Consider the following 22,567-nt stretch of genomic DNA (forward strand, 5'->3'; position numbering starts at 1 on the left):
CTACATGCCCCGTCGTAGATCTCTGTACTTCGCTGAAGCCTTTGCCGCGTTGAATCGGAGCTGCGTGGAGAATCTTGAAAGACCAAGGCGCGGGCGATCGCGCGCGAGGCGGAGAGAATCGCGTCAGACAATGCGTTTCAAAAAGAAAGGACTGACTTAACATTGTTTCTGTTGTGCAAGCCGAAACAAAAAGGTGTGCCCAACAGAACAACACTCCCGCAAGACAAAGCCTCGACCGGCGAATCACTGCAGCATTCAAATGCGCCGCCGTGTCGACAAGAGACGAGCCCGACAGCGAAGAGACACACTTCGTTTTTCCAAAGTTGAACCTGCAACTCGGCGCACAGCGCACCTAGACGCGAGGACTGGAAACCAAAACTCCAGGAGGCTGAGCCCAGGCCTAGTGCCTCCACATAGATAGTCGCGACGCACCTTGCGGCCGAGACGAGAGAAGAACATGACGCGCAAACAGGCCGCGAAAGAGACCAAGAAGCTGCGCTGCCGGCTTCCTTCCTCCTCCGCGTCCCTCTGCGGTCGACTCGCTCGCCCGCCGCATAAAACCTAAACGAAAAGAAAGCGTTCCAGAGGCGCACGAGCCGATCTCCGTACAAGTCGTGCGAGCCCCTGCCGGGAAAAACGTGGGCGTATGCAGATCCCACAGGATTCTGCTGCGGGCTCTCAACCACTCCCTCATACTGCAAACTACGCAGTTACGCACACATATGCGGAGAGAATGAGGTGGATAGATATGTCGAGCGACCTCGTGTAAAGCCACCAAAGCAACAAACATGCGGGGCTTCGCAGCCGATGCATCGCCCTCTCATGCCGCATGCGCCTGCGCGGCGCGGCAGGCCGCCTCCTCGCCCTTCTTGCGCAAGCGGCGCCGCGTCCGCGGGGGCTCTATCCGCCCTCTCCCGGCTTCGCCTGTCTGTGTTGCCGCGGCAACGTTGCTGTCGCATCTGCTTGCCGCTTTCACACGGCAGCGTAGCAGCCCCTCGCAGAGCCGCGCGCGACTTCCTCCGCTCCTCCCCTCGAACCGCGACCAGCGCGCCGCGACCGCGTCGCCTTCTCCTGCGCTGACTCGCTTCAGCGCAAAGAAGACGCGTCGCCCCTCAGCCATGTCAAACGCAGGAGCTCAGGAGCCTACACGCGCTAGCGTGCCAGCCTGCGCCGCTCATCGACAACTACGGCTGAGCACGTGCCCTTCCGCCCTGCTAGACGTCCGCTGCTGTGCAGCACGGCCCCCTTGGTTTTTCATCGCAAAGGTTCTGCCGGGTGACACTCAAACGCGACAGTCAAGAGAAACGGTGCACAGAGTCACGCAGGTTCGAGGGGCAGAAAAGGCACAGTTGGGCTTCCTCACTCGCCCGCGGGCCGACTACGAAAGCAGAGATGGACGCGTGGCGCCGCTGCGCAGCACGCGATCCACGCTTCTCCTGAAGGGCAGCAAGCTGCTCCTCTCTCGTCTGAGGCGTTGCCGCATCTCGTATCAGAATGCGCGAGCGTGGCTGTCACCAGTTACACACAGTCAACCGAGGCTGGGTGGCGCGCACCTCCTTGGACACGCGCAAGTCTGCACGTAGCGAGAGTCGAAGATGTCTCATGCAACGTGTAAATGCGAGGCGTCCCGCCCTCTCCCCCCTCCCCCGCTCTCGCACGCTGACAGCTGCTGGCATGACACAGAGTCTAAAAACTGCGTACGGCCCGACTTCCTTCGTTTGCAACATTCTCGCGAGGCACGACATCGTCACCAGTGCATGCCCACAAGTAGCTGCCGGCAGCCGGATGTAACTCCCTCACGCGCGCATTCCGCCGAAGCGAATCTGCGCATTCTTCTTCTGAGCTTGCTGGCTTGGAAGCTGCTCTCCCGCTTGCCGCATGCGAGCAGGGGCCCTCTGGCGAACCTGGGTCAGCCACACCCCCGCTGAAGGTGCTGGCTTTCACTTTCACAAGAAGCATGTTTTTCGCTCGAAAGGGGGAAGAGGGGTAGCCCCTGAGTGCGGCACGCGCGCCGACCTTCACGTGGAGAGGGGGCACGACGGAACGCCGAGCTCCGACACCGAAGCGGTGATAGACACACATGCAAAGCAGCCCTCCGGCGCGCCCTCCAACGCGGCGGGAGATGAAACGTTTTTCGGTGAAGCAGATGCATGCGCTGAGGCGCCGGCCGAACTCGGACGCGGCTCTCTGATGCAGCAGCGGAAACCGAAGGGCTGGCTCTCTGGATCTCGCTACGCGCCCGACAAAGACGTGTCGGCTTCGCTTCGCCTCTCTCTTTTCCTCCAGAACGCGAAGCCGCTCGGTTGTTTGTCTATCTTCTCCTCGTGAGGGGAGGTGGATGCGCGCATCAGTGGAATCTCGAAGCGCGGCATAAGAATCACGTCCCCCGTCATGGGGCTGTCCTCTCTGGGCTTGCCGTCTCCCTCGCTCTCTTCCGCGTCTTCAGAAGGCGCGGCCGCGGCGCTGGGGACCTCCCCGGCGTGCGCCGACATCCACGCGAGAAGCGCCTGCCTCCAGCTGAGCTCCTCAGGCATATCCTCCTCAGCGTCGGGCTCGCGCTTCGCGGCGCTGACGCCTTTCTCGCCGCCGCCCTGCGCGGCTGCCCCCCTCCGGCCTTCTTCTCCTTTTTGCGTCTCGCCCGCGAGCTGCGTCGAGGACTGGCGCGCCGGCGCCGCGGCGGAGGGCGCCTCTGGCTCGGCGGCGGCGCTGGGCTCTTCGCGGTTTTTCGCGCGGAAAAAAGAAGGAAAAAACAGCGAGCCTGTGCCCCAGGAAGACCTCGCGACGTTCTCCGCCTGCTGCGCGGGGTCCGCAGCGAAACCGGAGGGAAGGTGTTCCGGCTGGACGGGGAGAGCGATCAAGTTCTGGTCGTCTGCGGCGCCGTAGTTGAATTGTTCCATGAAGATTTCGATGTTTTTGCTCAGCAGCTGAATCATCTTTTCATCTTGGTCGGTGAAGACGTAGGACTCGCGGCGACTCGTCTCCTCACGGTAGGTGGGCGCGTGCTTGTTGATGCACATAAGGACGGCGACGACGTCTCTGTCCTTCCCAAAGACCGGCGCGGCGAGCAGCGTGTGCGTCTTGATTTTGTGGCGTTCGTCGAAGCGCGGATTGAAGCGCGGGTCGCGGTAGGCGTCGGGGCAGTTCACGAGTTGCTTGTGCTCCAGGATCCACGTGGTGACAGTCTTGTTCTGCTCGCCCTTTTCGACGCGTGTGGCGTGTTCCAGGCCGAAAACCGCTTTGGACCAGATCTCGTTGCGACTCCGGTCGTACACAAAGAGCGTCGCGCGCTCGCAGGAAAAAAGCCTGGGGCACTCCTGCATGACGAGGCGGAAGATCGCGTCGAGTTGCTGCTGCTTCTTGAGGCGCTCTGCGCGATCCAAGTCCATGAAGAGCAGCTGCGTCATGCCGAGGAGACAGCCGACAGCCACGCCACACGCCGCGCCCAGCGTGCGCACCAGGTTGGTCGACGAGGGCGCGCGCTTCGTGTAGATCTCGAACGGCGGCGTTGCCACGCCGAAGCGCTGCGCGAGCGACTCGATCGTGTTCCCAAACAACACACCCGCTGTGTCGCTGCACAGCTGACCGACGGCCGCCGCCGAGAGGGTCGCGAGCCCCAGCGTCACGCCCAGCGTCGTGTCCAACAAGTCCCCCAGACGAATCATGATGAACTGATCCATCAACCCGAAGGCGACCATCGGCAACGCCGAAAAACTGAATACCCGCCACCACTCGTTCCACGTGAGCGGCTCCGGCGCGACCGCTGCAGCCGGCGCATCCCCCGACGCCGGAGGCGCGGCTGCGCCTGGAGCCTCTGCATGCGCGTCTCGTGCAGACTCGGGCGCCGCAGACGCCGACGACGCGAGGGGCAGCGGCGGCCGCGACGACGGAGAGGGCGAACCCGCGAGCAGCGCAGGATGCGGCGAGCGCGGCGGAAGCGACGACGAAGGCGCTGCCCGCCCCTCCATCCCCCTCCCAAAAGCCGCGACCGGTCGCGAGCACGCCGAAGCGGAGAAGAAGTAGCTGACCCCTGGCGATGAGCAAGCGCCGGCGACTCGGCGCCCCCGAGGCCAGAGAGACACCGACGCCGGAGCAGGAGCCCCCGACGCGAGGAAGCGGCGCGTGACGAGGCAGGACACCCGACACCCCGGCGGACTCAGAAACAGCACAGAAGATGACGAAAAAAGAGCAGACGGACACGACGAAGGCACGACCGGGGCTGGGCACGCGCCAGAAAAAGAAGACACTCGGGTCCCGAGAGGCGACCCAGCCGAAGACGTATATCGCCCTAACGAGGCCTCCAGCGGGGGCGGAGGCGGATCGCTGCTCGGATCCACCGCTGAGGAAGCCGAAACCCCCGGTGACGAAGGAGACGAGTCCGACAGATGAGGGCAGGATCCCGAGGCGGCGGGACGTCGGGAGCCTGCCGAGGGAGAGCGGGGCCGAAGAAACGGCTTCCTGAGATGCAGCTGGCGGAGGACGCCGGCTGTCTTAGCCGCAGCCCTTGATGCGCCTTTCCGGATCGCCATAGCGGGAAAAATGGGGATGAGTCGAGGCGGAAAACCACAGGAAAGAAAGACAAACACAGATGCGAGACACAATACCCACTCCGCCTCCACTGGGCAGCACATAAACGCCCAAGGAAGCGACAATGTGCGTAGTAGAGACTGGGCGCCGCACCGCTTCGAGTTGTTTGACGAAGCAGACGTGAGGCAAAGGGTTTCGAAAGAAGACAGCGGACAACGCGCACACCGGCGGCGGAGCCACGGAGCTCTCAAACCGGCAGCAGACCCACGCAGCAGCAGCACTCAGCGTCCGCGGATGCATTCAGATGCTGACTCGCATAAGCTCAGAGCGGCGCGAGACCAAGCAGTGGGGAACAGCGAGCGACGGCGTGCCCTCTGAGACAACAGCCAGTGGGTTGCCGAAAGGGGAAAGGCGGTACAGCGCGGAGTCTGTGGATACCCATTGGCGCTGGAGAGCTACGCTCGATAAGCGTCGACTGCCGCGGTGCTGGGAGCAGCCTGAGAGAGACGACGGTCGAGAGACTGCACGCGCCATGCAGTGTCCAGCGGTGACATGCTCCGCAGACATGCAGAAGAGAGTGGAGCCGCTCATGGTCTTTCTCGCTGAAGGCCCCGTTGAAACAGTAACCCGAGTTCTGCTCTGCCGCAATAACGAACCGGAAGGACGGTGATGCGCAGCGAAGAAACAACCGGAGAGACAAAAAGAAAACGAAAGGCGGGCACAACGCAGAGGGCGGCGTTGTCAGCTACGCCCTGGAAGGCGGCGACCCAGCGAAACAAAGAAGGACGGAAGACAGAAACAGCCCGGTCAACCCCTGGCCGCCGTGAAGACTTGAGGCCGCGTCGTGACTTCCCTGCCGGGCTTTTCGCTGTACACATGTTTCACTTCAAACCCGTTACTCATAACAAGCATGAGGCTCGCCGGCTGCCCGGACCAGCAAAAAATCGCTGCGGCCTTAGGTCGCCCGAACAACAGCAACAACCTTCTCTTCGTTGAATCTCAGAGGAAATAGACTCGGTTTTGTGCCACGCTGGAAATGAAATAGAAGAAACAAACCCCGCCGCAGAGCAACGTGTTCCGCTGAGACGCGCGCAATCAGCGCTTGAGAGACACGGCTGCGCAGAAAATGAGAAAAAAAATGCAGGAATGCCTTCGGAGAAAGAGACACGGACGATTTCCAAGTTAGAGGGAAGGAACAACTGAAAGGCGTTGCTCATACATAATAGCTCTCTCGTAACTATATCGCAAGGGAGCACTCAACTTCAACTATGCCTGCGAGCCCGCGCGCGGAGACTGCAACAAGAGCTGTGCCTAGCGTTAACTCAGCTCACATGACAGAAACCCAAGGTTTAGTACCAGGTTGATTGGAAGCCAACAATGGTCGGAAGGGCATCCAAGAAGGTGGCAGCGAATGGAAAAAACTGCCAGAATCGCATAGCAACACAGCGAACGGAAAGTCCGCGGTGGATACCGAGGTCACGAGAGAGGGAAGGCGGGAGATTTGGTCGGAGAAGAGACATACAAATGGGCAGAGTCTCCAGAATTCGAGACGCAGGTGGACGCTTACGCTCGAAGCGAAGTGTACAGACACCACAGAGACAGGATTGATCGCTAACTGGTTTAAGCGAAGGTAACCAGCTGTTTGAGCGACGTGCGTTTTCGTGTGCCGCTGGTGAAAACTGCACTGTTGTCGTAGCGAGACACTCTAGGAAACGAAACGCACTTGAGCGCGAAAAAACAGGTCGAAAGGGCCAACGCCATCGAAAGAGCTGACGAAACCGCCATTGGGACAACCACAAAGCTATAGGCGTTTCATTCATAATCCAAATGCCGCTTCTCGGCCTGCCACTATAAACCCGGAGCCACAAACGCGGTGTGCTCTTCCACGAAGCCGGGGCCCTCGACTCGTCCACTCGACAGCTCACTGTTGCGCGCGAACCATGCTGCAGGTGAGGACGATGTTGCGAAAGCGTTCGTGGCTGGCAATCGTCGAAAACGGGGACCCACTTTCTTAATGAAGCAACAGGAACGCTTACCACTTTTTAGCAGCCATAAAAAGTGTCGCTGCCCCACTCAGCGCACAACCGGACCATAGGCACTCGGAAACCCGAAAAAGAGGGCTCGGGTCACTGGAACGCAACCTGAAGGAAAACGTCACGTTCAGCGGACAGGTGACCGTCCCCGTAGTGCCGTGGCGATTTCGCATGGAAAGAAAAATGCGTGTAGCTCAAGGGCAGCGGGCCGTGAGGAGCGGCCTCCTTACCGGTCCTTCGTATGAGACGCTGGGATATTTTGATAAGGGGCTTATCGCTGTCTGAGGTCAGTGTCGGCGCACACTGCTGTCGCCGAGAGGCACGCAGCTCTTCTTTAATGGCTGCGAGATTGACAATCGGGGGAGGCAGTGCATTGACTACATTCAGCGTGGCCAAAGCGAAGTGAAGTGAGGTTTCCTTCCAGGTGGCGGCAAGTCATCGACAGTCTATTTTAGCGCCAATAGCGGACCAGTATCTGCAGTTCAAGGCGTCTCTTCAGCGGAGCTCACTGCTGTTCATCGTAGACAAAAAAGAACAACGTAACCTCAGCAGTGGACGTTCACGGAATCTAAAACGTCACTTCCCGCGGGTCCGGCGTAAGGTTCACTCGCCACGAACGAAAGTATCTGACGACCTCCTATGTTTCTCATCTATCGAGCAATTACTTCGGGTCTGCCCTGTTATGTTCTCTTCGCACCTCCGACACCTCGAAGCGCGAATCACACAAAACTGGGGCAGAACCGGTGGACAGTGTGATTTTGAAGGGCCATGGGCTACTCAGTCAAACGTGGGTTGTTGGTTCGTTTGACTGCAGCCGGTAACTCCACTCCACGCCTCAGCGCCGGGTTACCCTGCTTACTTCGTTCGCGTCCGCGGGCAGCTCGCTTGTGCAGCCTTCAACACTCAGTTCTCTTGGAATGCGTATACACGCGTGACCGAACCTTCCAAATCCGACACGGGAACAAACCTCCTTCCCAATGATATTGTGGTTGCCAAAAGACTGAGACGAATGGAACGGATTTCATCACATGTGAACGTAGGATGACCCAGTCGTAAGAGCCAGAGTCACACAACGTAGGGCAACTGAACGTGCTGTAGAGCTGTGTGGCGTAACGCTATTCTTCCCCCCCAAGCATGACGTGGATTGTAGACCCTCCAGCAAACGTTAATGCCATAGTCTTGAACCGCCACGCTTTTCGCTGCTCTTAGTCGAGAAAAGGCACGACTCGACGACAGTACAAGCCGCCCAAGAGAACCGACGCGAAAATCTGTGACCAGCAGACCTCATGAAGAAAGGCGCGTGAAGGGGGAACCTTCCTCAACGTATCTGGACCGGCAAAACGCATAAGGCGCTTCATTCGTGAGCCTCAATGTCATATTTCACTAAGTTTCGTAGGGAGGTTGCGGACGAGTCCTGCCGCGCTCACGCCTTGAGCAAACCGCTTGCAAACGCGTATCCGTGTTCCCTTTCAGCCCTATGTGACAGGCGAATCTCAACTGGACGTTCCGTCACATTCTTCTTTAGTACTGTCGCAGGAATGAATGACATCAATGTAATAGGTCGCTTAGGCGCGGTGCCGGGGGTTTTCCGGCCAGATCTGTACAGGGACTCTTGCGCATCCGGTGTCTCAATACAAGGCACTCCATTTCTGCACGAGCCTCACCCCCTTCCCCCTTCCTCCCTTCTCCCCCTTCCAGTCCATGTTACAAAGAGGGAGAGCAACTGGTGAATCAAGCCGAACATGTGCTCGTGTTTGCTGCAGGAAGACTGCCTCCGGGCAGTTTACGCAGCACCGCTCCGTGAGGTCGAGTGGTTGCAGAGCTGGATGCTGCTCGAAAATAAGCCGAGTCCACGACCGAGTAGCTGATGCCCAAGGGACGAAGTCAAAGGGCGATCGTCAGGTGTCAGCTAGACACACACGAAAGCACACAGGAAGGTAAAATAATGGGAGCGGCGTATCTAGCTCTTTTTCATTGTGACAGTTGCATGTGTACGGGGAACTTTTCGGGAAAAGGTGGACTGTCGTTCGCATTGTGCTTTCATATCGGGATCCTCCACTGAGGCAAGAAAACATCGAAATATTCGCCGTCGTGCCCGGTGTGAGGAATTCGAGCAACAGACGACACATGATATCTCCCCTGGCTTCCTCTTTTCCTCTTTCCTCTCGTGGTGAAGGCAGAGTTGCAAATCGCCGCAAAGTCTGTCTTGGCTGCTTTCAGTGAGTGTCGCATTCTTCTACCGAATGAATCTCGCGTCCGCTGACTGTCTTTTTTCCTTGCAGCGTCTGTCGTGTCTTCCGTTTTTAGTTATCGCTTGTTCCCGTGGTTCAAACTTTTCATGAGTCACCGCTGTCCAGAGATCGACGGCTGGTCGTCTGGAGACTTCTGGGGATCGTAAACTCTCTGAATTTGAGGTTTTTCTTTTCTCCCAGGCTTCCTCCTCTTACTTCAATTTCTTTTCCTCCTCTCGCAGACTCCCTCCAGGACCCGCCGTGCCGCATTTTCTTCTCGCGTCCCGACGGCCCCGCCTCGGCCTGTGTGTACTGTTGCTACTGTGATTGCGCCTCCTTCTTCCCTTCCTCCACAGTGCCTCTTTGAGTATTCGTCCGTCTCCATCCTCCCTCTCTAACTAGATGTTGAACGCTACGAAACGCACGAGATGTTTCAGAAGTATATCGGAACGCTAAGGTGATCTCTCGGTGAGTTCTTCGCTTCTCTGTCGCTCCTCCGGACTCTCTTTATTCGGCTAGAGTCAGCTATTCGACAAAGCGCCGGGGGCCTTTCCTTTTTCTCCGCCTCCACCCCTCGCCGACCTGGCGGGGCCAGGTTCCACGTCATGCAGGCCGGAACTGGGGTTCGCGCGAGACTCCCGGCCCCTGCCCTGGGGCCCGCGGGGCCTCCGCCTTACCCTCGCTCTGGATCTGTTTCCCTGTCGTCTTCGTCTGTCGTCTCGTCTTCGCGCTCGTCGTTCCTTCCTTCTGCGCAGTCCGCCTTGTCTCACCTTTTTGCGACGTCTGCGGCTCCTTCCGGTCCGGCTGCATCTCTCTCGTCTTTCCGCGGGGGCGAAGGCTGGCCTCCGAGCGGCGCAGCCCCGCATGTGATGATTCAGTGTCAAGGCCGGCGGATTCTGCAGACCTCGGGGGCCGCTGTGCCTCAGAGTCACGTCTCCGCTGGAAGCTCGGAACCGGGTCTTTCTGGGCAGCTCGCCCTTCTTCGTCCGCTGACGCTGACTGCGTCCCCGTTTACACCTCAGTTCACAGTCTCTCCTCCGACGCCGCCTCGCTCCGCTGCAACCTCGCACACCGTCCTGCCCGCTGCCTCTTCGTCCAGAGGGTCTCCTCGGCGAGCGAGGCCGAGTGCTTCCGGACCCGAAACAGTATCTTCGTCTCTGTCCTCTACGCTCCCTGTCCCTGCGTCGTTTCCTCTTTCCATGTCTGCCTTTTTATCGGGGTCGCCCCGGCTGCCCGACTCGGGGCGGTCGGCCCCTCCCTGCGCCCCCGCCGCAGCGCCGGTGCCGGCCCCGGTCTCGTCCAACGGGGTCGCAGGCGCGGCGTCTGAGGCGGGGGGGGCGCGCCGGTCGGGCGACGAGCCGGGGGGGGAGGTGCCGAGCGAGCTCGGCATCTCGGAGCTCGCTGCAAGTCCGGGAGAAAGCTCAACGTTCGCTGAGGAGAATCTCCACCCTCTGCGGCGAGCCTGGGTGGGGTGGCGCTGCCTGTGCTACGCGGACCCGCCGCCGGGGACGACGCCGCTGGAGCGGTTTCGCGTGAACGAGGGCATTTCTCACATCGTCGGCTTCGGCGCAGAGACCTGCGTGCTCTCAGACAGCGCAGAGGACACAGAGGGCAGCGAAGACGACGAGACGCGGAGGGAGTTCCGCCCCGAAGATGAGCAGGCCAGCAACGCCGCGTGGGACGCGGGCGCCCAGCTGAGGAAGAGGCGGCGCGCGGGAGAGGCAGAAAGAGAGAAGAAAAGAAGGCAAAAGACGAGTGCCATGTGGGCAGTGCGCTCCGGTGGCGAGAGACTCGCCCGGGATCTGCTGCTCACTCGTCAAACTGGAGGCCCCTTCGAGAAAGAAATCCTCGAGTTCCTTGGGAGGCAGCACGTTCACCGGAATGTAGGGCGCCTTGATGTCACGTCGTTTGTCTGCCCCTGTGTCTGTCTCCTTTTGACGCGCATTTGCTTTCCCGCGGAGACCCTCTTGGCGCTTCAACGCCTTGCTCTCCCTGCTTCTTTCTCGCCCTATGGCGGCCACCGCCTCAGTGCATGCCTGCTTTTTCTTCTTCACTCGGTGTCCTCCACTTGCGAGTCCTCTCCTTCTGCTGCTCGCGTCTGTCTTTTCCCGCCGTCGGCATTTCGAGTGTATTTTTTACTTTTTTCTGCAGCACGCATTCGATCAAGTCCTTGCGGAGCTCGAAGCAGAGCGCCTGAGGTACGAGGAGAGTGCATGCCTGTCGAGCCCAGCGGGGCTGGGGACTTCCGGCAGAAGCCGCGCGAGGCCATCGGCAGGCCCCGACGCCTCCAATATTGCCGAAGTCGATCAGGAGGCAGTCGCCGCTGCGCTCAGCAGGTAAATCCCCTCCGACGCATCCTCAGCGGAGACTCGCGGTGCCTCAGGGGGGGCGGCTCTTGCCGCTTCAAAGGAATGCTGAATTAAATTTTGTCTTTTCCTCGTTCCTACATGAGACAAGGTCAACACGAACGAGGTACCGTCTATGCGTGTGCGTCGAGTTGCTGCCGGGCAAGGGCGTCGATGGGCTGCCGAGTCGACCCCCCCTGCATCTGAGTGCATTCATATCCGCTGTTTAGCGGATGTGCAACCTGGAGGTTCGCCTGCAGAGGCGGCGAAGCGCGGATTTTTTGTTTCGTTTCAGTCATGTATGAGGCATCGTGCTCGTTCACGCGTGCATGCGTCTGGCGCTTCTTTCCATGGCTGCTTCTCGTTTTATTTCTCTTCAGCATGCCGTCGATGCGGCAGTTTGCGGAGACTGTGCGGCTTGAGGCGCTCGAGCGCGACCTAGAGAGCCGCCTGAGCGCCTGCGAAGCGAGGAAAGCGAAGCTGAAAACTCTCTGCGCGAAGGTCAGTCCCGCTTCGCAGGTTGTCTTGCGCAGCAGACAAGCCCAGCAGTTAACATATATATTCATATTTATATATATATATATGTTTGTGTATGTGCGCGTGTGCTGCTGAGACGAAGCAGATATATGTGTATGCGTGTGAAGGCCTCGAGGCGTTAGGCGGCACTATGAAAACGCTTCACTCAGCGGTCTGAGCAGGCGAGTGTGTCTACGTAGTTATATGTATGCGGGCGTCTAGAAGGGCGTCTTTCAGGCGAGTAGCGGGTGCTTTTAGATACACGTGCTTCGCCTTTTCTGTACATCCAGCGCTCGAGAACTGGCAAGAACAAGAACGTCATATACAGAGAGAGCAATACATATATATATGTATAGATGTTAACGCATGTCTGTTTGCCGGGGGGAAGGTCCTACCCTAAGTACAAAATGAGCTGTCAGCATTCCCCGCAGAAGAGTTTGAACCGCGAACCGGTTTGCGTGTGCAGGCGCGGAAAGAGAGAGAGTGTGTTCACCAAGAGCATGAAGAGTTGACGGCAAAAGAGAGAAGGAAACTCGACCGGGAGCAGAGCGCGACCCAGGACTCGCCGTTCCGACCGTCCTCGTGATCTATCTCCCAAGCAAGAGGGAGATGAGCGGAGGCCCTCCACGTGTGCAACCTTGGCGGATCTCCAGCTTGTGTCATCATGTGCATTTGCATAGAAAGGCGTTGCGCTCTAGTGTGCATACAACTGCTGACGTGTGAGACTGGCGTCTCCCTAGTGCTTTCCTGAACTCTCGTGTGCGCGCCCGCAGGTGTTTAAGGCTTGCCTTCAAGTATATTCAGCGTGCACATGGGCGAGGGTCGTCCTCATCTTCGGAACTCCAAGCTGGAGACGAGATCTCGAGTCGCTTTCAAGGAGGTGTGATGCGTCTTTCCTGCCCGGCAGAGATGATGGAGTCATCTTTCTGATAAGGGTTCATTCGGCAGCTTTGGTTTCGTCTTGTCGAGAAAACGGCCTTTTTCCTAGTTTTTTCCTTGGAGCCCGTTCCTTTTCTTTGCGTCTTTTCGATTCTCGTACTCTGTGTCGGTGCATCACTTGTCAAAATGCGGAGAGACTCTTTTGTTTTCTAAACGTCCGTTCAAATCCGACATTTCAGCGGCCATCATCGGCAGGCTTCTCACAAGACCGCCCTAGGCTCTGAAGCAGAGTCCCAGCGCGCAGCTCAGCACATGCCTCAGTCCGCATCGAAGAAGGGTTATTATTTTGATCTAACGTTCTATGAGCAAATGGAGTCTGCTCTCGGGATGCGGAAGGAAACGCGACGTGTTGGCATCGGATATTATTTTGCGCTCCGCCGCTAGACGAAAAGTGACAAGTTTCTTAGAATAGCTCCCCTCTGAGATGTAGGAGAAGAGTGGAGTCCATCGAGCGGTAGCGTCTCACGGGTCCAGTCTTGCATGCGAAGGCAGTTCAAGATAAAGCTCGTCTGCGATCTCAGAAACGTTATGACACAGAGGTGAAATCGCTGCGGCAGATACGCATTCGGCAGTGGATGTGCTCCCCGCTGTGTGAGGGCGCATGCGATGCTGTGAGTCTGCGGTGGCGATCGTTGCAGCGACAGATCGGCGAGCAGACGCCGTCTTTTCTCACTGTAGGGCGAGTTTCTCTGAGAGTATGATTGGACTGATGAGGTTCTTCTTGATTGCTTCTGTCCCGTCGTCTTCCGAAGAGTAGATCACACCCAAGCCTGGCGGCGGAGGCTCCATCATCCGCTGGTTCGTGGTCGTGTAGTCGCCCGTTGTACTGAGCACCGCACACAGAAATGGGAGACGACTCTCTGGGCCCAAATTTGAGTTGCGTTGACTGTTCGCGGTATGCACAAGACAAGCCTCGGGTCAGGAAGCTTCAACAATATCACATAAAACACCATGCGTATGCGTAGGACGGCGGCGGCACATGCGGCTATAGCCTGGATTCATTTCGAAGGCGCCCTCAAACAGGCGAAGGCGAGTCGGTATCGCAGCCCGCCAAGGGGGAAACGAGTACAAAGAAGGGGGAGTCGTTGCACTGTTCTTCAAGAGCTCTCCTGTTGAGAGGACTAACGCGACATTCGTATTCATGTCTGCAGCAGCGGCGGATAGTTTCATACGGAGCTGCAGAGTTGGCTCAGAGATTGTAACCGTCTTGTGAGGAGAGTTGCAGCTTCCACCTACAAAGGCAGGTACAGATGGCTTTCCAGGTAGTGCGCATGCGGCGTGGTATGAGCGACAGCCTGCTGCGGTTGTTTGCGCTTCTCGCCTTGAGAAAATACTCCCAGCTCGCCGCAGGCAGGTTCCGCTCGAATGCGCCTGCAGACGCGCATGCGTGTGTGTGGTCAGAAATGAAAGACGTTGAACAACTCGTGTTTACAGAGACAACTAAAACTGATACCCCTCATGTCAAACGCGTGTCACACAGTGGGTCACACACGATGCACTCCCTAGAGGCCAGAACGCTTCTCAGCAACTGCGAGAAGGCTATCGGCATGCAGCAGTCCACAAAGGTTTTCAGACAATGTATTGCTACTTTGTTTTCATTCGTTTGATGCGGGGTTTCTGCCACAGCGCATTTCACGCGTAAAGCGCGCTTGTTGCAGTAGGTCATGTCTTACCTGCAATAAGACTCCAGATACAGGCGGTCGTTAGGTTGGACTCCGGAAGGGATAGATTTGTCGTCGTAACCTGGAAGCTTCTCCTGGAGGAACTTCAGGCTACAGACACGGAAAACAGGACGCGCGACGGCATTTTTTTTTGCGCAATTTGCGTCAGCAACTGCTGTTTCAGCCGAGGAGCGGCTTGCGCTGGCTCATCTAGAACGGAATGCCAGCGAGGAAATGCGAGCGTGGCTTGTTCGATGGGCTATGCCTTCACCCCCTCCAGTTTTCTATGTCGTGCTTGAACCTCGTAGCAGCATGGCGGCTTGTCACCAAGCCTCCACAGAGGTCACAAACTGCTGGTTCCGGTTTTCCTGGCTGATTCCTTTCGAAAGAACTAAGCGGGAGCGCCTCAGGACATCGTGGGACTGTCAGCTGAAGCGCTGCGTAGTAGGCCATCAGCCCGCACTTGGTGGAATCAGCGGATTTTCGTCTGCGCAACGAGTTATGGAAAGAAGCATGTGAAGACAGCCAACTGACGAGTCTGACCTTCTGAGAGCCGCTGCCAGCGTCGCTTTGTTCTCTTCTGTTCCCTCAGTCACTTGCCAATCTTCAATCCTAATCCGCAGAACCGAGATCTTTGCGTCCGCACTCCTGTGTTCAGAGTTTTCCCCTCCTGATACCTGCCTGTGCCTTCATTGCAAAATTCACGGAACCCCTGCCATGCTCGGCGTTTGACGAGGAGTTATTCTTTGGAGTATCGATTCTTTTGTACCGTAACAACACCTACAGGATGCGAGTGTGAGTGTGTCTAGCACGTGGGTGAATCGTTGTCCTTGCAGTCCACGGCACAGGCCAAGAGACTGTTGTATGATCCACATGTGAATGCGGAGGGCTACTGCGGGAGATGATGCCTGCTGTTCCAATAACTCTTTGCGGTGTGTCAGTCTGAAAGCTCAATTACCGTGAGACATGTAGTGAATGTCCACGCAGCAGTGTCGAGCTTTTCTACAGAGCCAAGGATGTCGTTTCTTGAACCATTTCAGCCGCTGCATTGGTTTGCGTAATGCGGGGTGGTGCCTGCCTTGTCAGTTGGACTGTACCCATATATGTAACCGGGCTCATTTATCTGGGACCTATAGTCGCTTACTTTGCCGCTGCTACAGGGTGAAGGAGAAAGGCGTACGCCTCCTGTAAGGCAGATGCACACGTGTCGTGTCCGCGTGAATGCATGATTTTTGTCTCCGAAAGCACTGAATATCTTGTCGAGCGCATGGTGTTAGGCTTGATGTGCACATTTGCGCGGTACCTCTGAGATGACAACTCCTCAAACGAGCATATAACTGCTCTACTACCGAATCGAATGTCGCTGTCCAAAGCATTCTCCTGTTTCGCGCACGGGTGGCATACCAATGTTTTCTGTTCATGTATGAGGTATCTGTTGATCTACGCACGGACCAAAATCACCAGATACCAGCAACGTGGAGAGGTGACAATAGCATACCCTTTAGGACTCTGCCGAAGGGCTGTGGCACGTTCTGCGGCTGTGCACATTTAGAACGAATGGACAACATCTCTTCACCACACTGACAGACCGCGTGAGGCGAGGACCAGCTGGACTCGCTTACTTGCTTGACTGGGTGGCGGTTCAAACTATGGCATTCCGCAATTTCGGATGTGTGGCGGGCTCGGTTGTTCGTTCCCTCGCGCTTCAGCGTGTTAGGCCATTCCGCTGCGTACTGTGCTTGGTCCAAACTGCGAAAGCGAGTTGCAGTAGGCCTTCTGAGCCCGTAGCGCTGCAGGAGCAGCAATCAGGGATTCTGAGTCTTTGAGCATTGGACAGGAAAGTTTAAGGTTGTTCGTGGTGTTTGGAGTGGAAGTGCGTGCTTCTCTGTGCTGGTAGAAACTAGGATAGCGGCTTGTGTCGCGCCGCACTTAAATCCTGCTATTTGTGCGAACCGATCAAGGACCACACTCCGGTCCGAATGCTTACGTCCTTCTGGACTGCAGGCAAGAGCGTCGCCCAGGTCTTGCCTTCAACGTAGTCGGCTGCCATGATCAGTGCCTTTTTCTGCTCCTGTTTTGCGTTCATGAGCCATGGTTCAATTAGGTCTGTGATGCGCACATGATGCACAGGTTGAGCGGGCCTTGGCGTGAGGCAGACAAACAAATCGTGGTACGAAACCAGCCGGCAGGTCGATGCACGAAAGAAATAGGCGACTCTTACGGCGTGTGATGAGACTTTATGCAGCATTGTGGGAGAAACTGGAGTAAGACAGCACGCAAGACGGAGTGTTTGCGATACATCTCTTTGGAGGGCATTTGCCCACTCTGCCAGATGCCACATCTCTGACCGTCCCTCTGTATGGCCTCGAAAAGCGTGCATTGTCGCGGTCAACAGAATAAACTAGTCCTGCGCGGAGACGTGTCTGCGAAGGGGAGTCCAACCGAAAGCTAACGCTAGAGCAAACCGACCATCTTGGGCGACAGTGAAGGAGAACATGCCATATGAGGTAAACCCCGCCCACAGCACGACCGTTGCACGGGTGCAGCTGCAGTGCTTTACACATCATTCGTCATAGCTCCTGGCTCGTGAGCCTTCTCAACCTGGCCCAGACTACCCCGAACTGGTCCGTCGTGACAGAGGCAGACACCGAATGCCAGAGTACATTGAAGGGAGGCCGTGTGCTGTCTGCATGAGAAGCACATCTGCAGTACCAGCATCAGATCGTCCACCACTTACAGAGGTACCGCGGCTTCAAAAGAACCTTCAGAGCGTTCAGGCACTCCACGTCCAGATTTGTGAGGTTGTGTTTATCCATGGCGTGCTCATAGCTGATAAGGAGCAACTCAAGAATAAGTGTTCATGTCTCGCTCAAGTTGGGCGGCGGCCTTGGTCGGTCTTCTGGTTTTACCGTATGGCTGGGGCAAGACGCGCTTTCCTGGTCGCTTGACAACGCCGTGCTCATGCCTCAGAGAAGCGGCTGGGGCCAACGTCGCTTGTCCCGAATTCCTCCGTCGATTCGTATCAAGCCTTGCAGTGCCCTCTGTCCGGCAACTACAAGCAGATTGGGGCTGGGCTTACGCAGATGCAAACGCGTTGGTGGCATTGCATGCAGCGTCGCGAAGGGCAAACGCAAGTCAGTCCTGAGGAAAGTATGACACAAACATCATTCGTTCTGCATAACTTCACTGGTACTTACTGCGGGATCGGAGGGGAGCGTGAGGCCGTATGGATGGTCGGTTTTCGGTACGTGTTCTCGGAGGGCGCCCCGCAGGAGAGTGCGGGCCCTGTTTTCATTTCTCAGCACGTTTCCGCATAGAAGAGCTGTACAGCACGGTAATGAGGCCGTGGTAGATTGTAAATATATCCGCCACTCGCCTTGGACGACGCGAGCTTGAAATTTCAGAACCAATACTACAGGTCGTATTTGGATACGCAACGCTATAGTTTGCTATGGTTACTATGGCGTCCTCGTCTCCTCCCGGAAGCTCTATCCGACACATGACACATTTATAGGGAATGGCAACCAGCAAAGTCACCTGCGACTATTTACCGACCAGAATATGGATCCAGGCTTCACATGCCGCTGTTAACGTGCGAGACTGCTCTCTGATCCAGTCCAGCCCGTTAGGCAGCGTCGAACAGAATATCAGCCATGGCGCGGTGGGTTTCCATTGCCCTCGCGGACACCGGTTCGGGGTTTGTGCTGACTCGTCAGTAGACAGCGTACATTGGCAAACTTTTCGCCCGGCGCTTTCACTCGCTGAACGACGCCAAAAACAACGCGAGAGCTTCACAAAGCTCAATGGCAGTGCCCGCTTCTTCTGGATCCGAACATGTTTCGGTGAAATATATTACTTCCCCTTTCGTTCAATTGCTTCTCGGACTGTCGCGTCATACGTTCCTGACCATGATATATGAGCAAAACCCGCAGCCTACGGCACCTTGTTGCCGGAATATGTAATGGACCACGTCTTACAAAGCTTCAACTGACTGATAGTCAGCATGCTAAGTCATCCACGACTCAGTGTAGACACCCTTTCTGCCCCTACCTACGAATGCCTATTCGTACTCGAACATGCCCTGCCCAATCGTAACTGTCAGACGCTATTTGGCGCCGGGCCTTTGGCGTTAAACCCGCCGCATAGCTCTGGACACCACGCTTCGTTCAGCACCGTCCGCCCCTCGAGTTCTTGGGATGGTGCTGTCGCGTGACAACTGCCTCATTTGCTTATGTTCTGCGACACTGCGCGCCAGTGTAACCACTGGACGAGCGCCGCCTCGAAGCGGTAGTCGGCACCACGATACGCTGTCCACAAGAATTGCTGGTTTCCTGAGTATGCACTTAGCCCCGCCCGAATGGAGGGTTATTCCTCTAGTGGTTGATCTGCCGTTTTGTCCGTGCCCCTAACAAGGCTCAAATTTGGAAACATGAGCGTACGCCTGCCTTATTTATATTCGCGTTGACTCATAACTGGCCGCTGGCTCATGCTCACTGTACCGGCAACACAGACTATTGGACAAATGAAGCGACCTTCCTGGCCACTAGATACCACAGGGCGCCGTTCCAGCCTCAGCACGTCGTGTGAGGCCTTCAGCAGCAAGCTATGTGGCCGAGGTGAAACACAGCCATTTACTTGTCGCTGCGCAAAGTGGCCGTCTTTACAATGACAGAAGCACCTCTCAACGCTCAGCAGATGCTATTTTTCCAGTGCTTTCCCAGAACGGTCCATTATCTTCCTCCCTCGTCGCCAAGTTCCACATAAGCTACTGGCGGCCCACACCCTAGGCACCGGTGCGCATGCGGTCGGCAAGGTACGTCAAAATGACAAGTTCCACTCTAACTATGTGCCCGCAGAAGAAAGGGAAATAATTCAATCATACGTGCCCACTGTGGGATGCCGCGCTACATGGCTCGTTTTTTTTGCCGGAGTTCTCGATTCGTTCGTGGGACGGCGACCTGCTGCGAAAGAGGCACCAGCGAGGCTGTGCCCCTGGAGTCGTTCGTCCTTTCTCTCGCGCATGCAGCGTCGTTTCCTCTTCCGAAACTCAGTTCCCGGATTTCCTGCAACCCCCTTTTTCTGCCTACTTCCCTGACAAAACGACTTCCTCGTGGCCCCTCTTTTTCTACACTTCCTTACCGACTCCGAACCGGATATCCTGCAGGCCGCCGTTGTGCACCGTAAGTGGAGCTTTCGCACATCTCGGATACACGCCAGCAATAGTAGAGCGCTCGCAGGCTGTTGTTTGTTTTCAGCGTCGGTGGTTGTAGAAGACATACGTTTCCCTGCGATGGTCGGGTACCTTCTATGTTCGCAGCGATCTGGTATTTCTTCGTTTTCTGTCGTGCGAGCCGCCAGGCCTGGTCGGACCCTGTGATCACAAGAGGCGCCTCTTCTGGTGTGTTCAACATTTTACGCGTGGTTTGCGGAGGTCGCCTCGCCTTTTTTCTTCTTCTGCCCTTGCTTTTCTGAAAAGGGGAGTTCTCCATCTTTTTGGCTAGTTTTTCTCCGTGTGTTGACAGCGGCGGGCCGGTGTGGGTGCCACCGAGTCCCTGCGAAAATCGTACAGGGAAAATAAGGCCTCCCCACCAGCTTCTTCTACCAGACCTGTTTCATCTCCATTGTGTTTGACTGACTGCTATGGAAAAAAGCTGCTTTTCTTTTTTTTTGTGGGGGAAGCGCCCGATACTCTCTCAACGATCGGGGGCGCCGGGATGCCCGACACCGATATCGCACCGCTGCAGTTCCGTAATGAGTTTTCATCATGCACCTTTTTGTCTCTTCAGAATGTTTTGATGCATGCTTCCATCTAGTGAGGTCTGGGTGTTCAGCCGTAATGCAGGCGTCATTTCGGGGGAAGAGTACTATTCAAGCAGTGCACGCTACGACTCTGAACCCTTTGTGCTCAACCTCGATATCTGACCGCACATGCAGTTCCTTGTGTTGACCAGATTTCTGTAAATTGATGCTACCGCCTTTCCACCCGTATTTCTGTGAGGGGGGCGCTCGAGTACGCCTCGATGCGGTTGCGTATTACAGTTCGCATATACCTGTGTAATGAGACTTCAGGGACTGCGCGTGTACGGTCAAAGCAATGGCAAACTGGTTTTGTTTGTGATTGAGGACCAGCTTTTCATTTTGCTGTCTTTTATCTCCTCTCTTTTTTCTGCTCAGGAAGACACGCGCCCTGACTTTCTGTCGTAGGATTTTCCATCGCCACCATGGATGAAAAGATTGTCGCGCTGAACCCCAACAGAGACCACCCGCCTGTAAGTGTGGTGTACGTGCACCCCGAAATCGGGCATTTGGTCTGCGGGATGAAGTGCAGGAACATATCAGCCCATCTGTTCTACACGATAAGCTATCCGTTTCGTTCTTCGTTCCTCTTCCGGGTCATTTAATTCTGAGAACTGACAATGGTTCCTTTCTTTCGTCTCTCCAGACTGCGTTCCGGTTTCGTCCTATGTTGCATTTTTTCCTCCTGTCAGTAACAGTGTTCATTCAACTCGTGCTCACCTGATTCGCTTACGGGGTTCTACCGACAAGGTTTTCTCCACTGTCTCGTTTCTCTTCGTATTTTTTGTGCGCTGACCCCGATCTCCGTCTTTTTTGAAAAGGCATTGCTGCGTCGCTCGCTAGTCGTGGTCCTTTCACGAATTCGTTGTGAGTTTTGAGTGCTGTGTTCTCGCCGGCCCCAATAGCGGTCTATGTTTCGCGTCTTGTCCGCAGGAGGGTCCGCTTTCGGTGCTGGCCGCGTCGGTGAAAGATAACTCACAGGTCTTGATCAACTGCAGGAACAACCGCAAAGTTTTGGGCCGCGTGAAGGCGTTTGATCGCCACTGCAACTTGGTGTTGACAGATGTGAGAGAGATGTGGACTGAGACTTCCAAGGGCGGCGGCAAGAAGAAGGTCCGCACTGTGAACAAAGATCGCTTCATCTCGAAGCTCTTCTTGCGCGGCGATGCGGTCATCCTCATCCTCAGAAACCCAAAATAAGCACCCGGACACAGACTGGGAGGGAGAGAAGCGGCTGCCCCGAAGCGTGATACTCTGCGGGTGACGCAGGTGTAAAACGCTTTGTGGGCAAGCGCCGCACGGCGCTCGATTCTTCGTCCTATACACATGCGTGCTGCGCTTTGCAGGAGCAGCTGCAACGCATGTAAATATATGGTTGTAGGAACTCGTGTCGCACTCCTGTGGAGGGGGCTGTTGAGCAGGCTGCAAAAAGACGCGCTTTTTAGCAGAGGGAGAAACGGCAGCCGATCGGATGCAGGTTCCACTTGGATTGGTTTCTGTCCTCTGCTGTGCGCCCCCTTCTTTTTTCGCCGGTGGGCTTCTCGCTCTCGATGCCCTTTTCGCACATATATATATTTATTTATGTTACACTGTGCCTCAGCACGTATGTGCGTAGCTGAGGAGTGTAAGCGCGCGTCAACCTTGTTCGCCTTTTTCTTTCTCTTGTGTCAAGAGAAGGAATTTCTGTTCCCTGTACTTTGTTTTGCCGCTTTCTGCTGCTCTGTCTTCGCCTCTCCTGTATTCTCTCCTTGTCCTTCGTTCCGCATTCTTTTTCTGCGCAATTCAATGACGCCGGCGGTTTACTAGAGGGCAGGTGTTGCGCACGAGGCCTCGGATCTTTGTGTCTCGTCGCGCGCGGAGTTCGTGGCAAGAACTTGCTCTCTAACATCTGCTCCTCTTGGCTGACCCGAAAAACCGAAAAAAAACTGGACACCCTGAAAAAAGAAATAACGGAGGCCGACCACGTGGCCTTCCCTCACTGGAGAGATAGAGCCGCTACCGCCAAGCTGTTGGTTGTATTACACCGCGTCCCAGGCGTATGCGTATGCCTATGCTATATATATAAATGAGATAAACAAAAAATATATAATCTGCTTGTGTGAATACAGTGCGAAGCGGACCACACCATAGACACACAGAGCCAGGCCTGATCCTCAACTGAAGCACATTTCGTTAGTGTGTGTTGTCCTCCGAATCACACAAAAGAGAGAGAAGCCAGTGCACCTCCACGCACGGCCTTTTGCGTAGAAGGAGATGTTATAAGCAGCGCTTTCTCAACAAGCTGGCGGGTTACTGTCAAAAATAGGAGGCTAATGCTTCGCGGGGAAAACAACGTAGTGTGCCATGGGGCATCAGTCTGTACTGCGTAGGACTCTCTCTGGTTATATATACCAACTCATAATCCAGAGTATACAAGCACACACATATACATGCATATATTTATATATATATATATATATACTGCTGTATCTGCGCAAGCCCAGTTGCCTGCGGAGGTATTTTGCGAGACAGAAGGTCGTGAC

General features: G+C 56.1%; 5 protein-coding genes across 5 annotated transcripts; 2 read left to right on the forward strand and 3 right to left on the reverse strand.

Moving 5' to 3' along the window:
- Positions 1-820: 820 nt before the first annotated feature.
- BESB_053790 (uncharacterized protein) lies at positions 821-1,120 on the reverse strand (the record flags this gene model as incomplete). Its single annotated transcript, XM_029363814.1, has 1 exon — positions 821-1,120. The coding sequence occupies one exon, from the start codon at positions 1,118-1,120 to the stop codon at positions 821-823; it is 300 nt and encodes a 99-aa protein (XP_029219737.1).
- A 1,111-nt stretch (positions 1,121-2,231) lies between these two features.
- On the reverse strand, positions 2,232-4,526 carry BESB_053800 (GAF domain-containing protein; the record flags this gene model as incomplete). The annotated part of the gene is made up of 1 exon (XM_029363815.1): positions 2,232-4,526. The coding sequence occupies one exon, from the start codon at positions 4,524-4,526 to the stop codon at positions 2,232-2,234; it is 2,295 nt and encodes a 764-aa protein (XP_029219738.1).
- A 4,867-nt stretch (positions 4,527-9,393) lies between these two features.
- BESB_053810 (uncharacterized protein) lies at positions 9,394-12,235 on the forward strand (the record flags this gene model as incomplete). Its single annotated transcript, XM_029363816.1, has 4 exons — positions 9,394-10,671; positions 10,940-11,124; positions 11,514-11,634; positions 12,116-12,235. 4 exons carry the CDS (start codon positions 9,394-9,396, stop codon positions 12,233-12,235), a joined length of 1,704 nt encoding a protein of 567 aa, XP_029219739.1.
- A 1,022-nt stretch (positions 12,236-13,257) lies between these two features.
- BESB_053820 (uncharacterized protein) lies at positions 13,258-17,065 on the reverse strand (the record flags this gene model as incomplete). Its single annotated transcript, XM_029363817.1, has 8 exons — positions 13,258-13,414; positions 13,825-13,959; positions 14,262-14,360; positions 14,793-14,861; positions 15,394-15,434; positions 15,872-16,039; positions 16,237-16,355; positions 16,987-17,065. 8 exons carry the CDS (start codon positions 17,063-17,065, stop codon positions 13,258-13,260), a joined length of 867 nt encoding a protein of 288 aa, XP_029219740.1.
- Positions 17,066-20,470: 3,405 nt separating this feature from the next.
- On the forward strand, positions 20,471-21,245 carry BESB_053830 (small nuclear ribonucleoprotein; the record flags this gene model as incomplete). The annotated part of the gene is made up of 2 exons (XM_029363818.1): positions 20,471-20,518; positions 20,979-21,245. 2 exons carry the CDS (start codon positions 20,471-20,473, stop codon positions 21,243-21,245), a joined length of 315 nt encoding a protein of 104 aa, XP_029219741.1.
- Positions 21,246-22,567: the final 1,322 nt, after the last annotated feature.

Source organism: Besnoitia besnoiti, chromosome IV, assembly GCF_002563875.1.
Source record: "Besnoitia besnoiti strain Bb-Ger1 chromosome IV, whole genome shotgun sequence".
Taxonomy (NCBI): domain Eukaryota; phylum Apicomplexa; class Conoidasida; order Eucoccidiorida; family Sarcocystidae; genus Besnoitia; species Besnoitia besnoiti.